The sequence below is a fragment of the Equus quagga genome, chromosome 10 (genome assembly GCF_021613505.1).
Source record: "Equus quagga isolate Etosha38 chromosome 10, UCLA_HA_Equagga_1.0, whole genome shotgun sequence".
Taxonomy (NCBI): Eukaryota; Metazoa; Chordata; class Mammalia; order Perissodactyla; family Equidae; genus Equus; species Equus quagga.
Genome location: NC_060276.1, coordinates 18,278,808 through 18,301,323, shown reverse-complemented (window position 1 = coordinate 18,301,323; position 22,516 = coordinate 18,278,808). Strand labels below are relative to the sequence as shown.

Here is a 22,516-nt window from a genome sequence, read left to right as displayed (position 1 = left end):
TTTCCCTTATAATAATCGAAGCCAGTTCAGTTCCCCACACATGTCAAGTAGTTTCATGCCTCCTTGCCTCTGCTCCTGTCATTCCTTCTCCGCAGACCGCCCTTCCCACCTTTCTTTGGTTTGGCTTCCTCCTACTCATCTCAGATGTCATCTCCCTGGGAGAGCCTTCTCTGATCCTTAACAGCAGCAGTTGAGCCAAGGGCAACCTCCGTGCTCCCAAATACCCTGGCTTACCTCAAACATGGCACTGCTCACATGGGATGTCTATCTTCCCCATTAGACTGAATTCCTTTACAGCAGGGACCTTGCTTTACTTTTCTTGTTACTCACCAGGTCTAACTCAGAGCCTGGCACATAGTAGGTGCTCTTGAATGTTTGTTGATCCTACATGAAATTGACCAAATTACTCTTAGGAGCTCCATGAGTAGATTTCATTTTGCAGCTTTCCCCACCAAATCTGCATATAGCATACTCCGTTCACATAAGACCATGCATATTTTTTATCTTCATAAAGCCCACCCACACTGAGAACAAAACAGTCCCTTCCTTACGCTCCTCTGAGAACAGGAACTTTGAAGAGCTCTCTGTGAAAATCTGTTTGAGCTGAGTATGACTGGGGCTGATCTTCAGCCACCACCATTGCGGAACCTGAGGGCTGCTGTTGCAGGGAGAACTGTGATGGGAAAATTGAGCCCTGGCTGATAGGCACAAAGACGTGCTGCTGAAAACTGCTAGTTAAATACAAGTCATGCAGTGCCTGCAGTGCTGCAAAGGAAGCCGGGCTCAGGGAAATGTAGCTGGAAATCACCGACCCATAGAATTAACGGCAACCTTGAGAGGTCAGAGAGTCCAGCCACCCTCCTCCCACCCCCTACCCTCTCCCTCAAGGCAGAGCCCACATCTGGGATTTAATAGCTTCCAGGAAGGCGGCCTACCCCACCCCCTTCCTCCAATGACCAAAAATACTCCCCTCTGCCCTGGACTTCTTTCCACTTGGTTACACCGTCCAAAGCTCCACCAACTCGAGGTTCGTGTGGGTTAACCAGGGTCCTATTTTTAAATGCAAATAGGGCGCCAAGGGTGAAACCTACTGCAGCCCTCACACCTGGAGAGAGAGCTGAAGGAAAGGGGGGTTGATTTTATGTGGGAGGTCACATTGGAGCTGTAGTCCAGGAAAAGGGGGTCAGCCCACTGTTGAGAGGAGGAGGATGCGGGGCATGAAGAGCACTGGGGGGCAGTCGGGGAGGGGGTGTCTGGTAGGGAGAAGGGAGGGGGAGTTTTGTCTATGTGGCAACCTTGCCTAGGGCAAGTGCTGACACAGACCATTCCAGACAGATGAAATCGCTCCTATTTTTAAAGTCCTCCAGACAAGTTGCTGCCACGGGATTTTTATAACGAAAAAAAAGAATTTCTAAAGAGAGAGAGATATGACAGCAATACTTTTTCCAACACCAAAGAAACATTTCAGTCATGAGGACCAAATTCCATCATAGACTCCAGGTTTTTTTTTTTGCAAACGTTTAAGAAACTCAAGATTTTCCTTTTTTCTCCTCATTTTTTTATTCTTTTTTTCCATCAGGTTGCTTAATCCTCCCCATCAATGCTGCCACATTCCACGTGTTTGTATATTTAAATGTTTCTGCAATCACAAAGAATATATAGCCATTATTGTAAGGTTTCCAATCAAGGCTTCCTTTTTGCTCCCTTTTGTAAGATCCCATACCATGTTTATAAGAACAAGCTCCCGATTCTTCCGTCCCTGTACATGGTGCCAACTGCCTCTAAAAGCCTTTGGCATTTACGCATTTGGAGGTCAGGCGCTCATGTGGCTCAGGCTCTCCGCCCCCATCTCCAGGAGAGGCATTTATTTCCCTTCAGTCCTCCATAGTGTACGTTGGAATTGGCCAACCTTATGGAATGTGTTGCATAATAGGTAAGGTCTTGGTTCTGTCTCAACACGCAGCTTTTAACTTTTTCCACCACTATGATCCAATTCCTCAATCTTTATATTATGATTATTTTTCTCATAATATCTCTTTATATACAGTTTTCCTATTTTCTCTTTGCTGGACTTCTGATTCCTTTTTCGATTGCTTGTTCTTGTTTAAGCTGACACTTTTCAACATTCTAATCAAGCTCCTAAGTGGATCTAAATTCTTTACCACAGTCCTTCCACTCCAGGAATTGGAACTCCAGTCCTGAATCCTGTCTTATCCTCATCTCTCTTATCTCCCTTGGGTTCCAGTAGAGCAATGTTTGCCTTAAAAAATATATATATATATATATATATATAAAATTTAAAACTTTTCAGAACTTGTATTTACAATCTCCAATTTACAAACACGGTCTTAACCATTGGACACTGATTTCTGGGGCCTCCAAACTCATCTTCTCATGGAAACAATAAGTATCCAAGGTGGCTACCTCTAAAACCAATCTACCAAATCTTCTCTGCACCCACAGCGTCATATAACAATTTGTTAAAACAAACCTGATTTGTAATCCTGCTCCATCCGCTTACTAATTGGATGATTCGGGGCAAATCTTTTAGCTTAGCAACTGACCTGCCTTTCCCGGGTACCCAAAGACAGAAACCGTGTGTTTGAATAGTTGGCATTAAGTAGAGTGACTGGCAAAGAGTGGACATTCAATAAATGTTTACTGAATAAATAGATGAATGAATCCAAACATTTAACTTGATTCATGTACATTAGTAAGACAGTCCTCTCAGGAGGAAGAACAAATTAGTCACTATGTGATCTAGGGCAAATTACTGAACCTTTCTGAGCCTCAGTTTACTCATGTGTAAAATGGAGATTATAGTAGTATTCTCTCATAGAGTTGTTATGTGTATTAAACAAGATAATTCACATCAAAGTTTCAAGTACAGTGCTTGGCACATCATATGACTTAAGCAATGCACATGTATAGGTAAATGCATAGAAGACTCTGGAAGGATACACACCAAACTGTAAACAGCATTATTCTTGGAGAAGGGATTAGATTAAAAAGAACTTTAGCTTTCTACTCTGTACATATCTGGATTTTGCTTTTTAACGAGCAAGGGCAGTGGATACTCAACCACTCAACAATGTACAGAGAGTGTTTTCCATTCCCTCTTTGAAACATTGATAGATGCCTATGTCATGATGAAAACTCACAGCTAGTGGCTACTCTAATACTATGGTGCACTTTAACAACCATTGATTAAGTTCGATGCTTAATAATAACTATTTTCTTGAACACATTTTTGGCAATTCTACTCGTTATTGTATTTACACAATTTAATTAAATTGTATAGAAATAAAAAGAATCATGGTCACTAAAAGCCAGAGTTGTTTCTATGATAACTAAGTCAATCACTTTGCAAAAACTCAATAAGGGGGTAATCACAAAAATTATGCTGTCAAATTAGTTTTGGATATGACAGCAGTAAAATATTAGGGGAGAAAAATCTGGAAGGTATTCTATACTCAAATTGCTTTGAAAGCATCTACATTCTTGTTCCACATTAAATAAGCAAATGCTGGAAATCATAGATGATGCATTATGGGTATGATTTATGGCAGAAAGACAAAGAGAACACCAATCAGAAGTCCTTACTCAAAAAGGCCTTGACTCTACATCAAAAGATCGGCATATAAATCTAAATGTGTATGTTCTATGTCAAAATAAAGCTTATGGTGTTTGTGTGTGTATGTATATATTAATTATGACTTTCTGCTTCAGCAAATTTTATCAACTAAATGACCAACAACCACCTTTGACACATTAGATAAAGGAGATTCTAATGTATCCACATACTGATTGTGTACTTTAAAAAATATAGACTATACAATTAAGGGTTCAGCAAAGGATAAACTGGAACAAAATGTAGCATATTATTAATAGTAGCATAATGGGTTATTTCTACTTTTTACTTATACTTGTTATATTTTACAGAGAAATGCAGCAGACATTGTAAAATTTAAAGTCATAGTGCCATGCAAAGAGTCTTATAGACGCTTCTCCTTTTTCCAATGCTGATTTCCACATTCAAAGTATTTCTGGGGGCTGGCCCAGTGGTGTACTGGTTAAGTTCGAAAGCTCTGCTTCGGTGGCCCGGGTGTTCGCAGGTTCGGATCCTGGCATGGAGCTAGCACCGCTCATCAAGACATGCTGTGGCGGCATCCCACATAAAGTCGAGGAAGATTGGCACAGCTGTTACCTCAGTGACAATCTTCCTCACAAAATACATATATATATCTTTCTCATGCTCCTCTTAGAAAATTGTTCTTGAAGACCCAGGTAATAATCACTCATTGTCTTGACTTTATGAGTATGCCTCATTTTTTATCCCAAAATATGACTGTATTGCTCCAGCTGCCATAACAAAATACCACCGACTGTGTGGCTTAAACAACAGGAATTTATTTCTCACAGTTGCAGAGGCTGGAAGTCTGAGATCAGGGTGCTAGCATGTTTGGGTTTTGGCGAGGGTTCCCTTCCTCACTTGCAAATGGCCTCGTTGTGTCCTCACACGGCAGAGAGAGACAGATACCTCTCTCTTCCACTTCTTAGAAGGCCACCAATCCTGTCAGATTAGGGTCCTACCCTTATGGCCTAATTTAACCTTAATTACTTCCTAAAGCCCTATCTCCAAGCATAGTCACGTTAGTCACATGGGAGGTTAGAGGTTCAACATATGAATTCAGGGGAGAACACAATTCAGTCCATTGCAATGACCCAGCTTGATAGCTGACTTTAGTTACCATATTTGCTCTTTATGACTTTTGGCTCTTTCCAAACATTAAATCTACCCTCAATTAATGAAGATTTGTGAGGCATTTTGGAAAGAATGCGCCCAGTTACAAAAGGCCAAAAAAGATTTCCAAGAATGTGCTGAGTACCTCCAATAAATTTGGGGAGGCAACACATCATGGCAGCTAAGAATGTGGGCTCCAGAGCCAGACACACCTGGGTCTAGTTCTGACCCCTCTACCTGTGAGAGGGGTGATCTTGGGTGGGCTATTCAATCTCTCTGAGCCTCAGTTTCCTCAACTATAAAATAAGACTGTCAGAAGCCAAACACAAAAGGCCACATATTATATGATTCCATTTATATGAAATGTCCAGAACAGGCAAATCCACAGAGACAGAAAGCAGATTGGTGGTTGCCAGGGGCTGCGGGGAGGGGGAAATGGGCAGTGATTGCTAATTAGTATGGGATTTTGGCGGGGGGGAGATAGAAATATTCCGGAATTAGATAGTTGTGATGGTTGCACAACAGTGAATATACTGAAAACCACTGACTTTTACATTTTAAAAGGGTGAATCTTATGGGCTTTGAATTTTATCTCAATTTTTAGAAAGCATCTAATGAGAATATTCATGTCAAGTTCTTTACACGGTGTCTGGTCCACAGAAAGAGCTCAAGAAGTGTTGACTATAGGGTGATCAGATAATTATTCATCCAAACTGGGACATTTTTGAGGGTTGATGGGGATGCTAGTAATTATTATATTGTCACAACAGGTGTAAACCAGAACTGTCCTTGACAAACCCTGATGTGTGGTTACCTAGCTATTAGCGTTTGGATCACCCAAAGGGTCTGTTTTGACAAGAGCAGCATTTATTTGAATATTCAAGATGTGGAATATTAAGGATCACATACCTGAGTTTCCCTTCATAGAAACCAGTGTCCGTTGATCATTCCTTTACCAGCAAGTGAATGAGCTGCCTTTCAGTCACAGTAAGCCTCTCATTCCACATTTTCATAGATAAGGCTCCATCACCACAGCCACACAAAAAGACAGGAACGGAGAACTGCTTCATCAGTCTTAACCTTCTCCTTAAAAGCCAATCCCTTGCTTCTCCTTTAGCATGTTTTTCTCCATTCTTTATTCTCTTTTTCCAATTCTTTTTTGTTGTTCTGTTGTAATTTTCCCTTGCCCAAACTCCAGGCTTGCTTTCCATGCACTTGCCTTTCTCCTTCTGTATATGCCTTTACCCTTTTGAGACCCTGTTCTCCAGCCATCCCTTTGATTCAACACATTATTGTGCACCTGTTCTGTGCCAGGTGCTCTCCTGGGCTCCAGGAATACTGACGTGAACAAGACACAGGCATTATCACCAAGGAATACATAGGCTGGTCGGCAAGACAGGCACATCAATACGTAATCACAGTAATTGGGGCTAAATGCCCTTGTGGAAGCATGTATGCAGGGGGTCATGTGAGACCACACCCAAAGGGCACCTAACCCAGAAAGATGGATAAGGCTGTAGCACAATGGATTTTTAACAGAGGGGACACCTAATTCAAGATGAGCAGTAAGATTTGGAGTTAGCCAGGTGAAGAGGAGAACAGGAGAAGGATGTCAGAGGCAGAGGAGATAGAAGAACTGGTGTGAACAGTGAGACTGCAAACAGTGTGGTGTTCCTAAAGGAGCAAGAGAGATACAGTGACTGGAAAAGTGGGCAGGAGCCTTACCAAGACGGGCCTTTTGCGCCATGTGATGCCATATACCTGAAGACAGAGTAGGCGTAGCCGGATGAATTTAAGCAGGAAATCAACACGGTCAGAGTTGAGTTTTAGAAACACCATCCTGGCAGCAGTTAGGGCAGAGCCTCCCAAACTGTAAAGTGCATATGAATCACCTGGGGATCTTATTTAAAATGCAGATACAGGGGCCGGCTCCGTGGCCGAGTGGTTAAGTTCGCGCGCTCCGCTGCGGCGGCACAGGGTTCGCATCCCGGGCGTGGACACGGCACCGCTCATCAGGCCACGTTGAGGCGGCGTCCCACATCCCACAACTAGAAGGACCTGCAACTAAGATATACAACTATGTACAGTAGGGGTTTGGGGAGATAAAGCAGAAAAAAAAAAAAAGATTGGCAACAGTTGTTAGTCCAGGTGCCAATCTTTAAAAAATAAATAAATAAAATAAAATAAAATGCAGATACAGATTCAATAGGTGGAGTGGGGCCTGAGAATCTACATTTCTCACAAGCTCCCAGGTGAGACTGATGCTGCTGCTCTGTGGACTACACTTTGAGGAACAAGGGTATAAAGAATGAATGGAGGAGGGGACAAAACAGGTGACAGGCAGACCAGGTGGGGTTACTGCAGCAGTTCAGGTGAGAGAAGATGGTAGCGTGGACAATGGCAGTGGTAGTGAGACTAGGAAGAGGTGAGCTGTGAGACACATCTCCGTGGTAGTGCAATTGGACTTGGGGAAGTGAGAGAGAAGGGGAGGCCTGGAGATCCTGGTATTCTCTTTGCTTGCTCCCCTTTTGCAGTTTCCCCCTTTTGGCCAGGGTCAGGGTTTGCACACACGGTGGCAGACCTTAGGCTATGTTTTGCTGTCTTGCATTCACCTTTGTGCATCTCTTTGCTCATCCTTGACATTTGTTTCTTTACCAGTTGGCCCACCAACCACATGTAAAGCAAGGGGCTACCCAAGCAGCTGATCTTACTTCCCACCACCCCTTATTGCTGAATTCTTCCCACTCCCACCTATCTGAGAGTGGGGATGCTTGGAACATTCCTCACCAATGTCTGCACATATTTGAGCCCCTCCTTTGACACTCCCTATCCTTTGCGTAGGTCTGGAAAGAAAATCACAGCTTGTCGTATCCAAGGCTTTCTGCTGACATAAACATAAAATATCTTTTTGACACCTCATCTCTGATGTGTTCGCTGATTCCTTTTAAAGTTGCCTAGCTGGAATTTTCTTTCTGGTCTTTTACCGTGCATCTGAGAGCTTCCTTGTGTATTATTCCATTTGCAACTTACCCCAATCACCCGTTCTGGCAATGATCCAGAATCAGTTCCACCCAGAATAGTATAAGCACATTGCCACTCAGCATCTTTATGGGGACAATTGTGAACTAGTCCTTTCTGGCTGCCCTGATGGCTAATTTCCATATCTCCTTTTACTCTTCCTATCCTGAATGGCATTTTGGAAGCCAGAACGAAGCAGAGTGCACTATGAGAGGATCTGACTTGTGCTGAGTGGAATAGAAGTCTGGAGGTATTTCTGCATTTTGGTACCATTTGGTGCAGTTCCAGGCTAAGCGTGTTTTCACTGACCCTGATTTAATTTTGGCCACGTAGGGAAATCTTATTCTGCATTTAGGGCTGTGCTCCTTCACCTCAATCCTGATCTCTGTTTATAAGCAGCAATAGGCGTGCACCTCATTTACAGTTTGGACTCCTCCGAAGGTAAGTCTTTCTCCTTTCTTATCATCTACAGGCTACATCCAGAAATCTCAGAACCCCTTAGGGATTAACCCCTGGGACTGTTCCTTTTAAAGGGCTGTTTTACTTTTCATTAAAAATGCAAATATCGTGACATTGCAAAAAAATAATCAGGCACATAGCCTACACATTTACCAATATGAGATCAGACGCAGCCAGTTTTCTAAGAAAGGAGTTGGACATAATTTCAAAGTTTGCACTGGGTAAACCACCCAGGGAACTAGGAATCATAATGCCTTCAGAGCAGGGCAGAAGAAATTATTGGCCAAGCTGTAACCCTTCTGGGGGTTGGACTGACTCTTGGTAAAAAGAGAACTGCTGAGAGCGCTGAGAGGCTAATTACCAGGTAGCAGCAGTTCACTCTAAAATGGAGCCCTCTCTGCAGGCAGTCTAATCTTCTAGCATCTGGTGGAGAGCAAGGTGCAGTTAGACACATCAAAGAACAAAGAATAAGTAGAAAGTCAACTGAGGCCCTTTCCCCAGAGCCCATAGGACTCAGCAATAAACCCCGGAGGGAAGCACAGTTTAACTGGGTACTTAAGATTTCCTGGTGGCAGTAAGCAGAGAGAACAACCCTTGTAGTTGCTTGTGCACGTGTGAAAGTCACACCAAATTACAACTGGTTTTTATTTTATTTCTGAAAACATAAAGCAGTTCAAAGGACTACATGTGTGATAGATGGAAGGCCTAAGGTTGCCTAGGATTAACTGCTCAGAAAGATTTCCAGCCCACGTGGCTGTCCTTGGGGGGTCTGGGGGAATCAAACTGAGCAGCTGCCCAACCACCACCCTCTGTATCTGCAGCCATATTGATACTGACTGAAAACTAAGTTTGGAAAAGAACTCTGGAATCAGAGAGCTAATCTAGTATCTGATAGATACTTTCTGGCAGACACCTTTTTAAGGTTACAAGGGAATGATTATGTCACTGCCTGAGGCCTCATGTAGCCCTGGCAATGACCTGGACAGGTTGCATCTGATTCACACTCTTTGCTAGATGGTGTCTAAGAGACTCTCATTGCTCAGAGTTACCCTTCATACTAAAGAAAAAAAAAACAAGATTATCACCCTAATAGCAATCTTGCCCCCATTCCTGGGACATTGAAATTACCATGCCTATATTGGAAAGGCTCTTGAAAAGTGACAGTGTAATAATAGCATTCTCAACACAGTGCTCCCAAGTCTTGTCGAAATTACTAGCTACTCTGGGTAATTAAAACAATTATAATTGTTTGTTTCCACGTAATGCTTTAGCACTAAATCCGTGTGGTATGCATGATGCACAACCAGATTCCAAATGGTAGTTGGAATTTTCTTTTAAATTTGAAGTTGGTAAATCATTCTGTACATATCTAGCAATATAGACATTCAGGACACAACAGAGACCATTAGATGTCGTGTAGTCCAGCACCATCATTTTTTAATTGGGGAGGTTTAGATCCAGAGCAGAGAAGAGACTTGCCCAAGGTCTTTCAGCAAGTTAATAGCAGAACTGGGACTGCCACCCAGGTCTTCTGGCCTCCAGTAATGGGCTCATTTCATTGCACCAGGCTGTCCTTAAATGTAAAATGAAAACTAATATCTAGGTGTATGAAGGACAGGAAAGAGAGAAACGTCTGAAACTTGTTCCTTTGATTCACTTTTTCCTTTCATAGTCACTCTGTTTTATCCTAACTTGATTATCTTTTCTCAACTTTTGACTGTCCTATTGACTCACTTTTCTCTTCTTTTGCTTAGGACTCCAATGTCTCTCCTTCTTAGCCTTCCTTTCCTCACTCGCTTTCCATTCCTCGCTCTTCTTTCCTAGAATCAGTTTTACTCCATTTATAAAGAGTGCTCACTGTGTTACCCAGGGCGGCTGTGAGCAGGTTGGAAGCCACTCTGTTCTGACAGGTTGTGAATTTCACAGAAACTCTATAAAGAAGTCATTAAAGGATAATGCCTTTGAAAATGTCTACTTAATAAGAGGCCATGAAACCCAACGTATTAGGGTTACTGTGGAGAATCTGTGCTGACTGAACAGAAAATCTTTTAAAAATATATTCACAAAACCCAAACTAAATAGAATGGTGGAAGCACATGTGGAGTTTAGGGATCCATAAGAAAGTAGCATTTCAATGTATAAAATATACACCAAAATGTTGAAATCTGGGTGGCAGGATTATAGTTGAATTTCATTTTCTTCTTTTTGTTACCAGAATTTTCTACTCTTTCTATAATGAATTTACGTTCTATCATATATTGAAACTGGAATTGAGAATTTAAAAAAAATAATGAGCCTCTAAGGGCTTCTGATTAGCAAAATGAGGGGTCGTGTGAGCTATCACTCAGGCTAATCTCCTGTCACAAAGTGCCTCATTCCCCCACCCTTTTAACACCCCCACATTAGCCAGGTGTGCTTGCTTGTCGTCACCTGTGGACTACACTAAGGGACCAGCTCTGCCCTGCAGCAAGAAGCCTAGAAGGGGCCCTTGCCACAGTCTCGACTTGGCTTCTTGCCAAGCTCTACCCCTGCAGAAGTCACTTAGGACGAGTTATTTCATTCTTCTTTCAATACCCAGACGTTTGCCTGAGTTCCTGACTCATGTTCACCTAGTTTCTTCACTTGGCTTCCTGCTGTTTGGTGCTGGCTTGGACTCACAATGGCAGCCAGCTAGGCTCCACTAAGCTCTGCTCTCCTCCTGACTGATCTTCACCTATATTGTGCACACGGTAGGTGCTTCGTGAAGATTTGCTGCACCTGTGGCTCAGCAGCTTAACTCCTGGGTCTGCTTTCAGCTTTCTACCTCTTCCCTCCTAGCCCACGCTGGCATGCAGCCGTTCAAGTCCTGAGTGCTAACTCACTGACACGGGCCTTGGGGTGACCTGGGCTCTACAACGCAAAGCCTAGCGATTATATATTTTTCTCAGTCTGGCTTAGTCTGGGGCCGACCCCAGGTTTGCAGACCTTTGCCGTCCTCCTTCCTCAAGGTTCTTTCAATATGGCGGATCTATTGGTAGGGTGTGCAACATAACTCAAAACAGTTGTCTGGGATTGTCTAACTGTACCCAGGTACAAACACAGCCAAGCCCAGGACATTTTTAATTCGTATGTTGCTTTTCAATACTACACACCTAAAATTCTAACGTACAAGAAAGAAAAAGAAAGCATGATTTAACTTGCAAAAGGTGGAATTGTGGGAACCTGGGAGGGGGTAGTGGAAGGAATTGTTACTTATTAGCAAGCTTTAGTGGGAAACTGGGTCCCAAGAGATACTAACCTCTGTCTTAAAATTAGTTGCACACTCCAAATGCAAGCTTTTCCAATACCTTTCTCCTTTAATTGCTTAGGTGGAATTATTTGTGCAGAAGGATCTGGTTAAGATGACTCATTGCTATTTATAAATCAAAACCAAAGATATTCCTCCCTTCTGAATGTTAAACTTGACATTTGCCTGTGCCAGCTTAGGAGGCTCTAATCCACATTCCTCTCAATGCAGAAACGAACAAACATGTTCATGGTAACATCCACACACAGACTTGGGGAGCCTTTGTAGATTTTTAGGAGTAGAGATGACCTCTCCTTTGCTGAACTTTAGTGAAGCCTAAGTCGGGGTATTTCTCATCTCTGGCAACACCATTCCAAACAGTCAGCGAGGGCTTACCGTGACCACACAATTTTATATGGGTACAGGGCTGGTCCAGGGACATTTTGTGACTGTAATATGTGAAATGTTTGTGCCACATCTTCCCTGATTTAAGATTTGACTTCCTAGAGTGACATTTTGTCAGTTAACTCATTGGAGCAGAGATTAGCTGCCTGGCAGCAGAAGAGAATTCATTCATTCCTTGCTTCAAAGATAGTTATTGAGCATCTCCTATGTTTCAGGTTAAGTGCTGACTATACTATAGACAGTCGCTGACTTCACTGAATTAAGAAACCCCTCTGTGTCCTTTCAGATGCGTAACTGCCCCCAGTGTGCACGAAGAATGACCTATCCTTTTTAGCCTCATGCAATTCTCAGACACCCTATACCCTATCTTTCTAAGCCTGTCCATTTCTCTGCACCATTTCCATTGTCCATCTGGCCTGTGAGAGCTTCCTCACAGCTCTTGCAGGTCCTGCTTACCCTAAGTCAGTTTTTCCCTGAAACCACTGACCCTGTTTTCCACATCAAGACAAGCCTTAAAGAAGTTCCCAGCTTGCTCAAGTTGCATTGTTTGTTTCTTGTCTTAATTTTGTTTGAGACTTTGACTTAAATACTAAAATGTTTAATTTTTCATGTAAAATTTTAATTAAGTACTGAAATGCAAACTGTGGGAAAGATTCATGACAGTGATTGCCCTCGCTTGGTAAAGCAGGGAAAGGATTTTATGAATGCAAACTTCCTCCTGGGTATGAGAAGTTGGGAGGCAGCAGGCTGTAGGGGAAAGACTTGGGGCTCTGGCATCAACACATCTACTTTTTTTGATTTTTTAAAGATTGGCACCTGAGCTAACATCTGTTGTCAATGTTTTTTGTTTCTCCCCGAAGCCCCCAGTTACATAGTTGTGTATTCTAGTTGTAGGTCCTTCTAGTTGTGGCATGTGGGACACTGCCTCAGCATGGCCTGATGAGCGGTGCCATGTCCACGCCTGGATCCGAACCGGTGAAACCCTGGGCCGCTGAAGCAGAGCGCACAAACTCAACCACGAGGCCATGGGGCCGGCCCCAACACATCTACTTTTAATTGCTGGCTCAAGTACTTACTTGCAGTTGTATGACCTTGGGATCATATTTAACCTTGCTGAACCTTAATTTCTTCATATGAATAATCTCTTTTATGACTTGGCCCATGCTTGTTTCTTCTATCTCATCTCTCAGTCTCTCACCATTCTCAAAACACTCTCTGCCCTCAATTTTAAGATCCAATCACATTGAGCTACTCTTCAGGCCTTTCCCTAGGTTTCTACCTTTGTCTGGACCAATCTTCAACTCTGCTCCCTCCTATTCCCCCAACTCCCCATATCTAAATAACTAGTACTGCTCATTAGGGCTCAGGCTAGGCGTCACCTCCCTCAAGAAAACCTGTCTGACAATCCCCTCAACACACACGGGTCAGTCTGGGTTAAGTGCCCCTGCTGGGTTGTGCTGTTAAAAAACTATCCTTGCCACTGTTATTTGTATACATCATACTATAGTGTACATGCCTGTTTAAGTTTCTGATTCTCCACTAGACTGTGAGGTCATTGAGGTCAGGTACCATTTTTTATTTTTGTCTGCATCCTCAGAAGCCAACACAGTGCATGAGAGCCGTGAAAGCTCATAAGAACCTGTTAAATGAGTGATGAATGAATGAAGTAGTATAATCATACCGATTTAACAAACTTATTAACTAACGATTGTATGAAATAATATAAGTGGAAATGCTTGGAACATAATTAGGTCAGGAAATGGTATCTCATAGTGTTAAAGGCAATGGAGAGTGACTTTGTGACAGATCTCTTGCAATCACTTAAGATGTTCTGAGTGTGAAATTCTGGAGAACCTTGGTCTTTGTTTAAGTCTGTTGAAAGGTGAATTTCGTCATCATCGAAGGAATCTCAGAGGACAAAGGACCTCTTGTTTAAGACAGCTAAGCCCAGCGATTAGCAGTGAGGCGCCATGCCTAAGTGCTTCCAGGGCCTGGGGTCAGCTCACTCAGACAGACCTGCCCTCTCTGGCCCCACACCTTGGACCCAGAAGAGAAGGAGGAAGTAGGTAAAGTAGAGAAGGAATAAATAAAAGGGAGCTGGAATAAGATTCTGTGGGGGTAATAATTGTAGCTTTTGCACAGCAGCTGTGTTTAGAGCAGACTATCCATCAGAGAGTTCCACAGCTCCCAGAGAAGTGCCTCCTGGATGCCTGTCACCTTCCCTTCTTCCTGAGCTTTGCAGCCTTTGGCAGGTCTTCCCCGTTGTGCCTTGCCCTGGCCCCTCATTGGTCAATTCCCCACTACTTCCTGTGGGGCAAATGATCTGTTAAGGGTGGATCTCTCAGCAGTAGAACCAGTCTAACCAAATGTTTTCCAGTGTTGACAGTCTAGCACAAAACTGCTTAGCGGCACCTGGTATCACAACAGGCAGCACTGCTCTCTGCTGCTGGGAGGGCAGGCTCCAGGTTCTTTAAGGAAATTGCTGGGTCAGTCTGGCCACCTCCCAGGTGGTTCTGCCCCTCAGGCCATACCCTTTTGACCCCAAGACATTGGACTCAGCTCAATTTGAAGAATTTCTGTCTCGAAGTTGTAATTGACAACTTCATTGCCTTAAAGCACAAGTTAAGGCTCAGCTCTTATTAGTGTGATATATTTGTATTTGCGACACGTCAAACAATGATGCAAGTACAGGGTAAATGACATGTAAAAGAAAGAGAGAAACTCGTTAATATAGAATTCAGAAGAATCTCGCCACCCTTTAGCAAGTTTCACTCAGAGAGAAGCTCCGCCTTGAGATCCAGCTGCAGCTAGTCCTCCCCAGTGCCCAGGCAGCAGGCGGGGCCCCGCACTGTGATGAAAGGTGAAGGGGTGGCAAGGCCCCAACTAACTGAAACTCTTCACAGAGATTCCCACGAGTGCAGACTTGAACAAACACCCAACTGCCACCCACCCAGCTCCAAAGACAGTTCTCCAGTCCCCACCCCCAGTGCCTCAAATGTTCCTGTGTTCAGGTTCCCTCCTCCTTCCAGCTGTGGGGAAGAGAAGAGGTGGGGGGGGGGGGGGGGGGGGGGGAAGACTTGAGTCCAGGCCTCTCCTGAGCTGAGCATCAGGAGGGCAGCCTGGCAGCCAGGTGACAGCGGAAGCTATGGGGCCCCTAGAAGGGTGGGACAGGAGGCACCTAAACCACACTTGGCCTGCTTCTCAGCCTGGCCCCAAGCCAGACAAAGCACAAGCACTTTCTTTCTTTTTCCGTTCAATTTATTCTCTGAATCAACAAACCTTAGGCTATGAGGGGCAAAGCAAACTCAGTAGTTTAAACAAAGGCATTCATCAGGCAGCTGGGGCCCCTTGCAATGACAAATAAATCCCTGGCAAAGAGGCTGGGACATTATGATTCCAGGAGGATTTTTCCGACATGGTTTAGAAGCTCCTTCTCTTGGAGTTCCTTGTACAGGCAGGAGGTGGTGATAAGTTGATATGGTCTGTCTATTGGTCAGCCTGTCATCAAACACTGATTGCGCCTCTAGTGTGGGGCAGGCTGCCTGGAACTAGAGAATATGTCATGAAGTCCTGGAAAACCAGGAAGCTGGGGGCCAGCCTGGTGGTGTACTGGGTAAGTTCGGTGAGCTCTGCTTTGGCGGCCTGGGTGTGGAGCTATGCCACTCATCAGGCCATGCTGTGCCGGCATCCCATATGCTAAATAGAGGAAGATGGGCACAGATGTTAGCTCAAGGCCACTCTTCCTCAAGTAAAATGAGGAGGATCGGCAACAGGTGTGAGCTCAGGGCCAATTTTCCTCACCATAAAAAAAAAAAAAAAGAAAACCAGGAAGCTTCACAACACATGCAGCAATCCCATTTGAGTCATAAGCCTACCACCTAACCAAGGCCCAGCCATGGTTTTGAAGCTAGACAGACTGGGGCTTGGACCCCAGCTCACTCATTAACTGAAAGAGCAATGTGACCGTGGATAAGTCAAACTCTCTGCACCTCAGGTTACATGCCTGTAAAATAGAGATAAAAATAACATTCCAGGCCTCATCAGCTTGGAATACTGCTGCTTGGACATAAGCATCAGGACTTGTGTTCATCATCTAAACTTGGAGCCAAATTCCACATGGCATCAGCATAGCAAACACTTTTATAGCACTTACTGGCACTGTTCTGTGTTTTACATATATTAATTCATTTAACCTTCGTAACAATCTTATGAAATGAGTACTCATATTATCCCCATTTTGCAGATGAGAAAACCCAAGGCACAGAAAGGTTATATAACTACCCTAGATAGTGCCACTCGCTTATCCGACTTACGTGAATATTACATAAGATAGTGTATGCAAAATACACCTGGAACGCAGGCTGTCAATAAATACTATCTATGATTATTAGTCAGTAATATCGTTGTCATTATTATTAACTGTGTTGGCATTACTGAGTAGTTACCACAGAGTAACTTAAGATGTAGTTAAACACAAAGGGTTTGGCTATTTCCATCTACTTCCTTAAAGGAAGCTCAACATTATTTTAGGTAACTCTAGACAGTTATTGCGGACCTTCCTAGGATTAATCACTCCAGGGGGAAGAACAAATCCGCCGGGGCTGCTGACTAAGCATAGGGCGAACGGCTCCGAAAGGCGGGAAACCCCAGATGAAGGGCAGACCTGGGGAAACACACGTTCTTTTGCCGGGAGGTGGGCTGCAACATCAAGTGTTATCAAAAGATACTCCAAACTTAGGGTTAAAGACTATTCTACGTTGGTTTGCAAAGTGTAAAATAGAGGTCTGCAAGCAAGGGAAAAGGGAATGAACATGCTCTGAGTACCTACTGTGTGTCAGGAACTTTAGCTCTGGTACTTCATTTACCTTCACGATGACTTTATGAGGTAGTGCTATGATTATCCCAATTTTAGTGATAAGGGCACAGGCTCAGAAAGGTGAAATGTGGAACCTAAGGTTCCACATCTTAACATTGCTAGAGCTGGGACCAGAACTCAGGTCTGCCCAACTCCAGATGCATTTCTCTTTCCATAATCCCGTTTATAAATCCACAACAAAACTTATCGCCCAACCTAAACTTGCTCCTTTTATTCTGTTCTCTGTTTGTGAACAGAGGTCACCATCCAACCAGTCACCTCAGCCAGAAATTTGAAGGTCATATAGATTCCTTGTCACTTATCTCCCATATTCAGACTGGCGTTAAATGCTTCTAGAAATTCTACCTCATTAACGTCTCTTGTATCCATCCTTCCTGTCTGTCTCTACCATTCCCTATCAGGCTGCAATATTGATGTTTGGGCATATGTGTTAGGACATGGCTTCACTATCTAAAATTGGAGCCACTGAACTTGAAGCTATTATCCAGATTCTACCTGGCATCTCCAGCACTTAGAACATCTATTTCGTTAAATATTGGCTGAGTGAATGAATGCATAAATTGAGTAAGCAGATGCTAATATCCCCATTTTGAGCTTCTTAAACTTTTCAGTGATTCTCTATCACCCTCAGGATAAAGCCCAAACTTCATATATAAACTACATGTCCCAAATGATCGAGCTGCTGACTACCTCTGCCGCAGCTTGATTTCCAGCTCCTCCCCATCTGCCTTGCAGGCCTCCGCTCTTCATCAGATTGACCTTTTTGCCCCTGAAAGGGCCATGTTCTATTTTGTATATTGGCCTTCAATCTTTCCTTTGTGTAGACCGTCCTACATCCCCCTAGCTCCCACGCTTCTCCTCCTTAGTTCCTACTCAGCAACTTAAATGTTTCATTCTTTGGAAAGTTTTTCCTGACACCCCAGGTCCAAGTTTTTAGAGTTGACAGAACTACCTCTGAGACAGGCTAAGTGACTTGCCCAGGGCCACACAGATTGTAAGCGGCAGACTCAAATTTGTCCTGCTTTATCAGACTCCACAAGTGCATTACATCATTTATATTACTCCTCACAACAACTCGGGGAGCTAAGGGGTTAAGTGACTGGCCCAAGATTACACAACTAAAATGGTGCAGTTTTTGTAGCCCCAAATCCAGGTACATTCTACTACACGAGAGCAATTCCATCTCATTGGAGTTTGCCTTATAAATGGGAGGGGTATTATTTCACTATCGACAAAACTGCAAAAGATCCCTCATCATTATAAATTGAAAAACCAGCTTCTGGACAGACATTCCAAGGATAAATACCACTACCAATAAAAAAAAAATCACTGGGCCAGTTCTTTGCTTTCTTATTTAGCTGGAATAGTGCTCAATCCTGGCACTGCCTCCCCTCTGCCTCTTTTAGAAAATGAGTACTCGTGGCTTTATGACGGGCTCCTAAGAGAATGGGGTAAGCTGTCTCACTATATCCACTCACTGGGCAAGCCACTCGGTACCCACTGCACTGGCCAATTCAGTCACCTAGCAATCAGGTAAATGTAAGATTTGAGATGTTTCAAACCTCTTATTTTGGCTCTAGGCTCCAGAAATCATCAAAATGAAGTGTGCTTTTTGAAAATTCACAAACAACAGCTGGTCATCCCCCCGCTATGCTTCTACAGAGCCAGACCTGCAGCAGGAAGGGGGATGTCAGACAGAACTGTGTCAAATATGGTGATGGGATTATTGTTTTGAAAACTGTCCATGTAAACCCGAGATAAGCAAACAGTCCAGGCTTAAAACGAGGTCACTCTCCAACAACACTCATTGCTGCTACTGGTATGTGTGAGCTCTGGGAGGACTCACAGTGATGCTAGAAACTTGACCTTCTCTACTCCTTCTAAGAGCTCAGAAGCTTTAGCTTTGGTCTTAGCCTCCCTTTTTCTATCAAGAAAAGTCCCAGTCCCCATGTTGAAGAGGTGAAACTGAATTTACACTAAAATCGGCAATTATTTTTTAAACGATTGCTTTATTCCATTTCTCCTCCTGCCTACCCACTCCCATCATCATTCTAGAAAGACCCCCTTGATTATCTAAGGATATTCAGCCCAGGATAAGTGCAACATTAGGGATGATGTTGATATTTGACAACGATCAATTTTATTAAATAAACATGAGACCTCAAAAAGTAAGATGAGATTTTCACTAAATACATTTTCTTCATTGGACTACACTTTAGTAGGCACATTCCAGCAATTCTGCAGTTCCATATCTATCCTGCATCCCCCAAATACTCTTGGAAATTCTGGAAGGAAAAAGCTGACTAATATTCTCAGAGAGTTCATCTATAAAATCAATACATGGTTTCTCAGAGCGCAGATATGCAAAGAAACTTCAAAAAACCAGGCCCTCTCTAGCCACTCTTCCCAGTAACCTAACTGAAGGCATTAACAAGTTAAAGACAGGTCACTCACAAAGGGAGTTTGTCAACCATGCGATGAGAGAAAAGGGAGTCACTGAAGCCAAAGTTGGTAGCTCCCAGCTGGCACTGTCCAAGCAAGGGTGTGACCTTGCTCAAGAAGTTTACCTTACCCATATGGTAGAGTCTACTGAGCCCAGAACAGAGCCTGAAACACATTAGGACCTCAATAATAATTCGTTACTGAAATGACTAAATGAATGAATGAGTGACTCATTGTCTCGATGACAAGGCCTTTGTGCAGATGGATGCATTATCAGGCCATCAAATATTCAGATCATACGTCTAATTCCTTTAAATCTGATTCTTTTGACATTTAGCAGCTGATATAACTGATGAGAGGATCCTAGTGTCCCCAATCCTACTGTAAATGGTGACGCAAGCATCCTGATTTTAATTATCAGTCTCTCACTTCAGTTCTTGTGGAGTGCTGACAGCTAAGGCTTCTGAGTCTGTAGGCCTGAGCCAGATCTTGGACACCAGTAAATTCACCAAAAGAATGCTACTAGGGGTGGAGTAAATGGTTCTGGACATCAATTAGCCTTACCCTGGAGATATTATTCTTATCTGACCATGTGCCCTTTTCATATTTCTACTCCTGTACTTTCCGTAAAATCAACACCAATGCCCAAGACTCCATTGTTTTTCCCATGCAGCCAATTGTTTTCTTAAATTTTATCTTGAAGAACAATTCTCCCTGGGACTGATCCATGCCTCCTGAGACTTCAGTCAATTTTGGTATCAAAAGCTCCTCCATGTGGCTTTCCTTAGCTGCTAATGATTCTCTTAATTATGGTTCCAAGCATTTATTCATCCTGTTTAAGATATTAGTATTAGTAAAAGAAGATATGTTTAGGTTGCTTTTTTTTTCCTATCCTTGTCTGAAGTCCCCCAAAATGTGGCACTGGTGTGCGTTTTAAGGAATTATTAACAGATCCGAGGGACCTTTTTATGCTTTTGAATCAATGAAAAGATTCACCCCCTGCTCTCCCTGACCTCTAGGAACTACTTTCTCGCATAGCTCCTCATCCACGGATACAGAAAGAAGGAACTACTAATTGGTGCACAATAGTCATCAGAGGCTTGCTGTACACCAAGTTCTGTGCCCTTTGAAGGCAACAGAAAATAATGTGCAAGAGCACTATTAAAGAACTAGAAGGCTACTGACAAATGAGTCTTCTGGATACATTGTACATGGAGTAGTGGGGAGAGTTCTGGATTGCAAGCCCCAGCTCTGCATCTATATGCTGTGTAACCCTGCACAAGTCACATAAGCTCCCTGAGCCCCTATCTCTTAATTCGTAAAATGGGAAAAGAGTGGAACGGAGGATCAAATGAACTAATGGATGTGAAATTGCTTTGTAAATTTCAAAGTGTTATCCATTGGTGATTACTACTATAGCTATCATTTTCCTTGTCATTATCCTCCTCCCTCATCATCAGTCTACGGTTTTTAAGGAGAGAAGATACTGTTGGATGACTGGATGCTAAGTTAAGGTTCCATTTCCCTCAGGTCAAAGCTGCTCGCGGGACTGCAGTCAGTGCTATTGCCATTCTTGGTAACGCCACGATTGCTACTTACAGAGCAGCCTTCCACAGAGCAAAGGGATCAGATGCTGTGACATCTGAATTGCTGGGTATCAAATCTCTCCCATTATCTTCCTAAGGAACACAATGTGTTGCAGCTGGAAAGAGACAATCTGACTTGAAGCCAAAGCTTGCTGGCTTCGAGTTGCTGGAATTGGCTCCTCAGAAGGTAAATTTTGTGAAGCTATGGTACTGTGCCTCCCACCCCTCATTTAATTGGATCTGAATTTGAACTGCACATTCAGAAAGCTCTTCTGTCACTTTTTGTCAAAGAATTCTCTTTGAGTCGCTTGAAATATCTATTAAAAACTTAGCCTAAAGCAGTGTCTTTTGAATACCCAGCTCACTAATTCAGGTACCGGAGCACTGTGAGCACACCACCAGCCTGCAAATGGATAAACTACTCAAAAGACATTTTCCACCCCTTAAATATAGTTCCAAGAAAGAATAGGAAATGCCTCATACCTCTAATGGAAGCTATTTGCTACAAAAACAAATCATTCAGGTCCGTGGACCTAGAAATGCCTTTTGCAAATAAAAGTCAAAGGAAGAGACAGCCAAACAGCAGCTGAAGCCATGAAGTCATCACCAGAAAGCACATGATTCAAATAAAAATGAAATACTTGTTTGAAAAATGGGTTACCCACACACCCAACAGCAGTTGTCAGTTTATGTATAAAAGAAAACAACCAGCATTTTGTATGAATTTCAAAGAAAATGAACTATTTGTTCCTTGTTAGTAGCTAATGTAAATATCAGAGCAAATAGCTTTTTTTGTTCCAAGAAAATCGTAGAACATTTCAAAGTGCTCATACATAAATCCTGACATCAAAATGTACAATCTTAAGATACAGGAAGATGAGCCCCAAATGATGTACTTAATACATTTGTTCTTTCTTGAAGAGATGAGGTATAATTGTACGCAATCATCTCGTAGCTAGGAATTATATTAAGAACCCTGAACTATAAGTACTAAATCAAACTAAATAGTCTCTTATCCTATTTTTCTCTTTCATACTTGTCATTACTTCCTGAAGTTCTCATTACAACTGCATAATTCTAAACGCCCCCCTCAACCCCGCAGGTTTTCTTCAGAAAAGGAAGGTAGCTTTCCCCCTCTCTTTTCCCTCAGAACCACAGTTTTCTCCCCACAAATGCTCATGGGGTGACACTCAGACAAATTATTTCAATGAGCCATAATACCTTTTTGGGTAGGACAACTAAGTTATTGCTGCTTTGTCTTTTCATAAATATTTAGCGTATCTTTAAAACTTGCTTTTGTTGTCCCTTGAGAAAAGAGAAGCTGTTCTAGAAGAAAGATTAATGGGAAGACATGAGCTACATTGTGATATTAAATACAGATTTCTTTTTCCAAAGCTAAAAACCACAGTCCTCCTTCATTTGGTCCTAAAGAAGACATAACATTGCTGGCTAATGGGCTGTCCACAAATGACCATTATTGAATGAATAATAAACGAATAATAGCAATGTGATCTCCACTTACATCAACCACAAAAATCTTCTGGGAATCATCCAAAAACTGCACTTTTAAATGTAGCATTCTCGGAGAGGCTGTTGGGCTGCGAGCAGGATCAGAGTGCTGTGGGTGCTGTGACAGGAAAGGGGCTTTCTCAAGGAATTTCACTCTCAGCTGGATGCAGTGTGCTCGGGTCCCGCCACCCCCACCCAGGCACCCCCACCCT

General features: G+C 43.0%; 1 protein-coding gene across 1 annotated transcript in view; it reads right to left on the bottom strand.

The window, feature by feature from the left end:
- The window catches only part of FRMD7 (FERM domain containing 7), a 72,820-nt gene that overhangs the window by 23,518 nt on the left and 26,786 nt on the right, over positions 1–22,516 (bottom strand). The window contains exons 2-3 of the mRNA XM_046673747.1: positions 1,106–1,191; positions 552–594 (exon numbers count right to left, since the gene is read on the bottom strand). Coding sequence (XP_046529703.1) covers positions 552–594; positions 1,106–1,191 — 129 coding nt within the window. The remainder of the gene's footprint in view (positions 1–551; positions 595–1,105; positions 1,192–22,516) is intronic.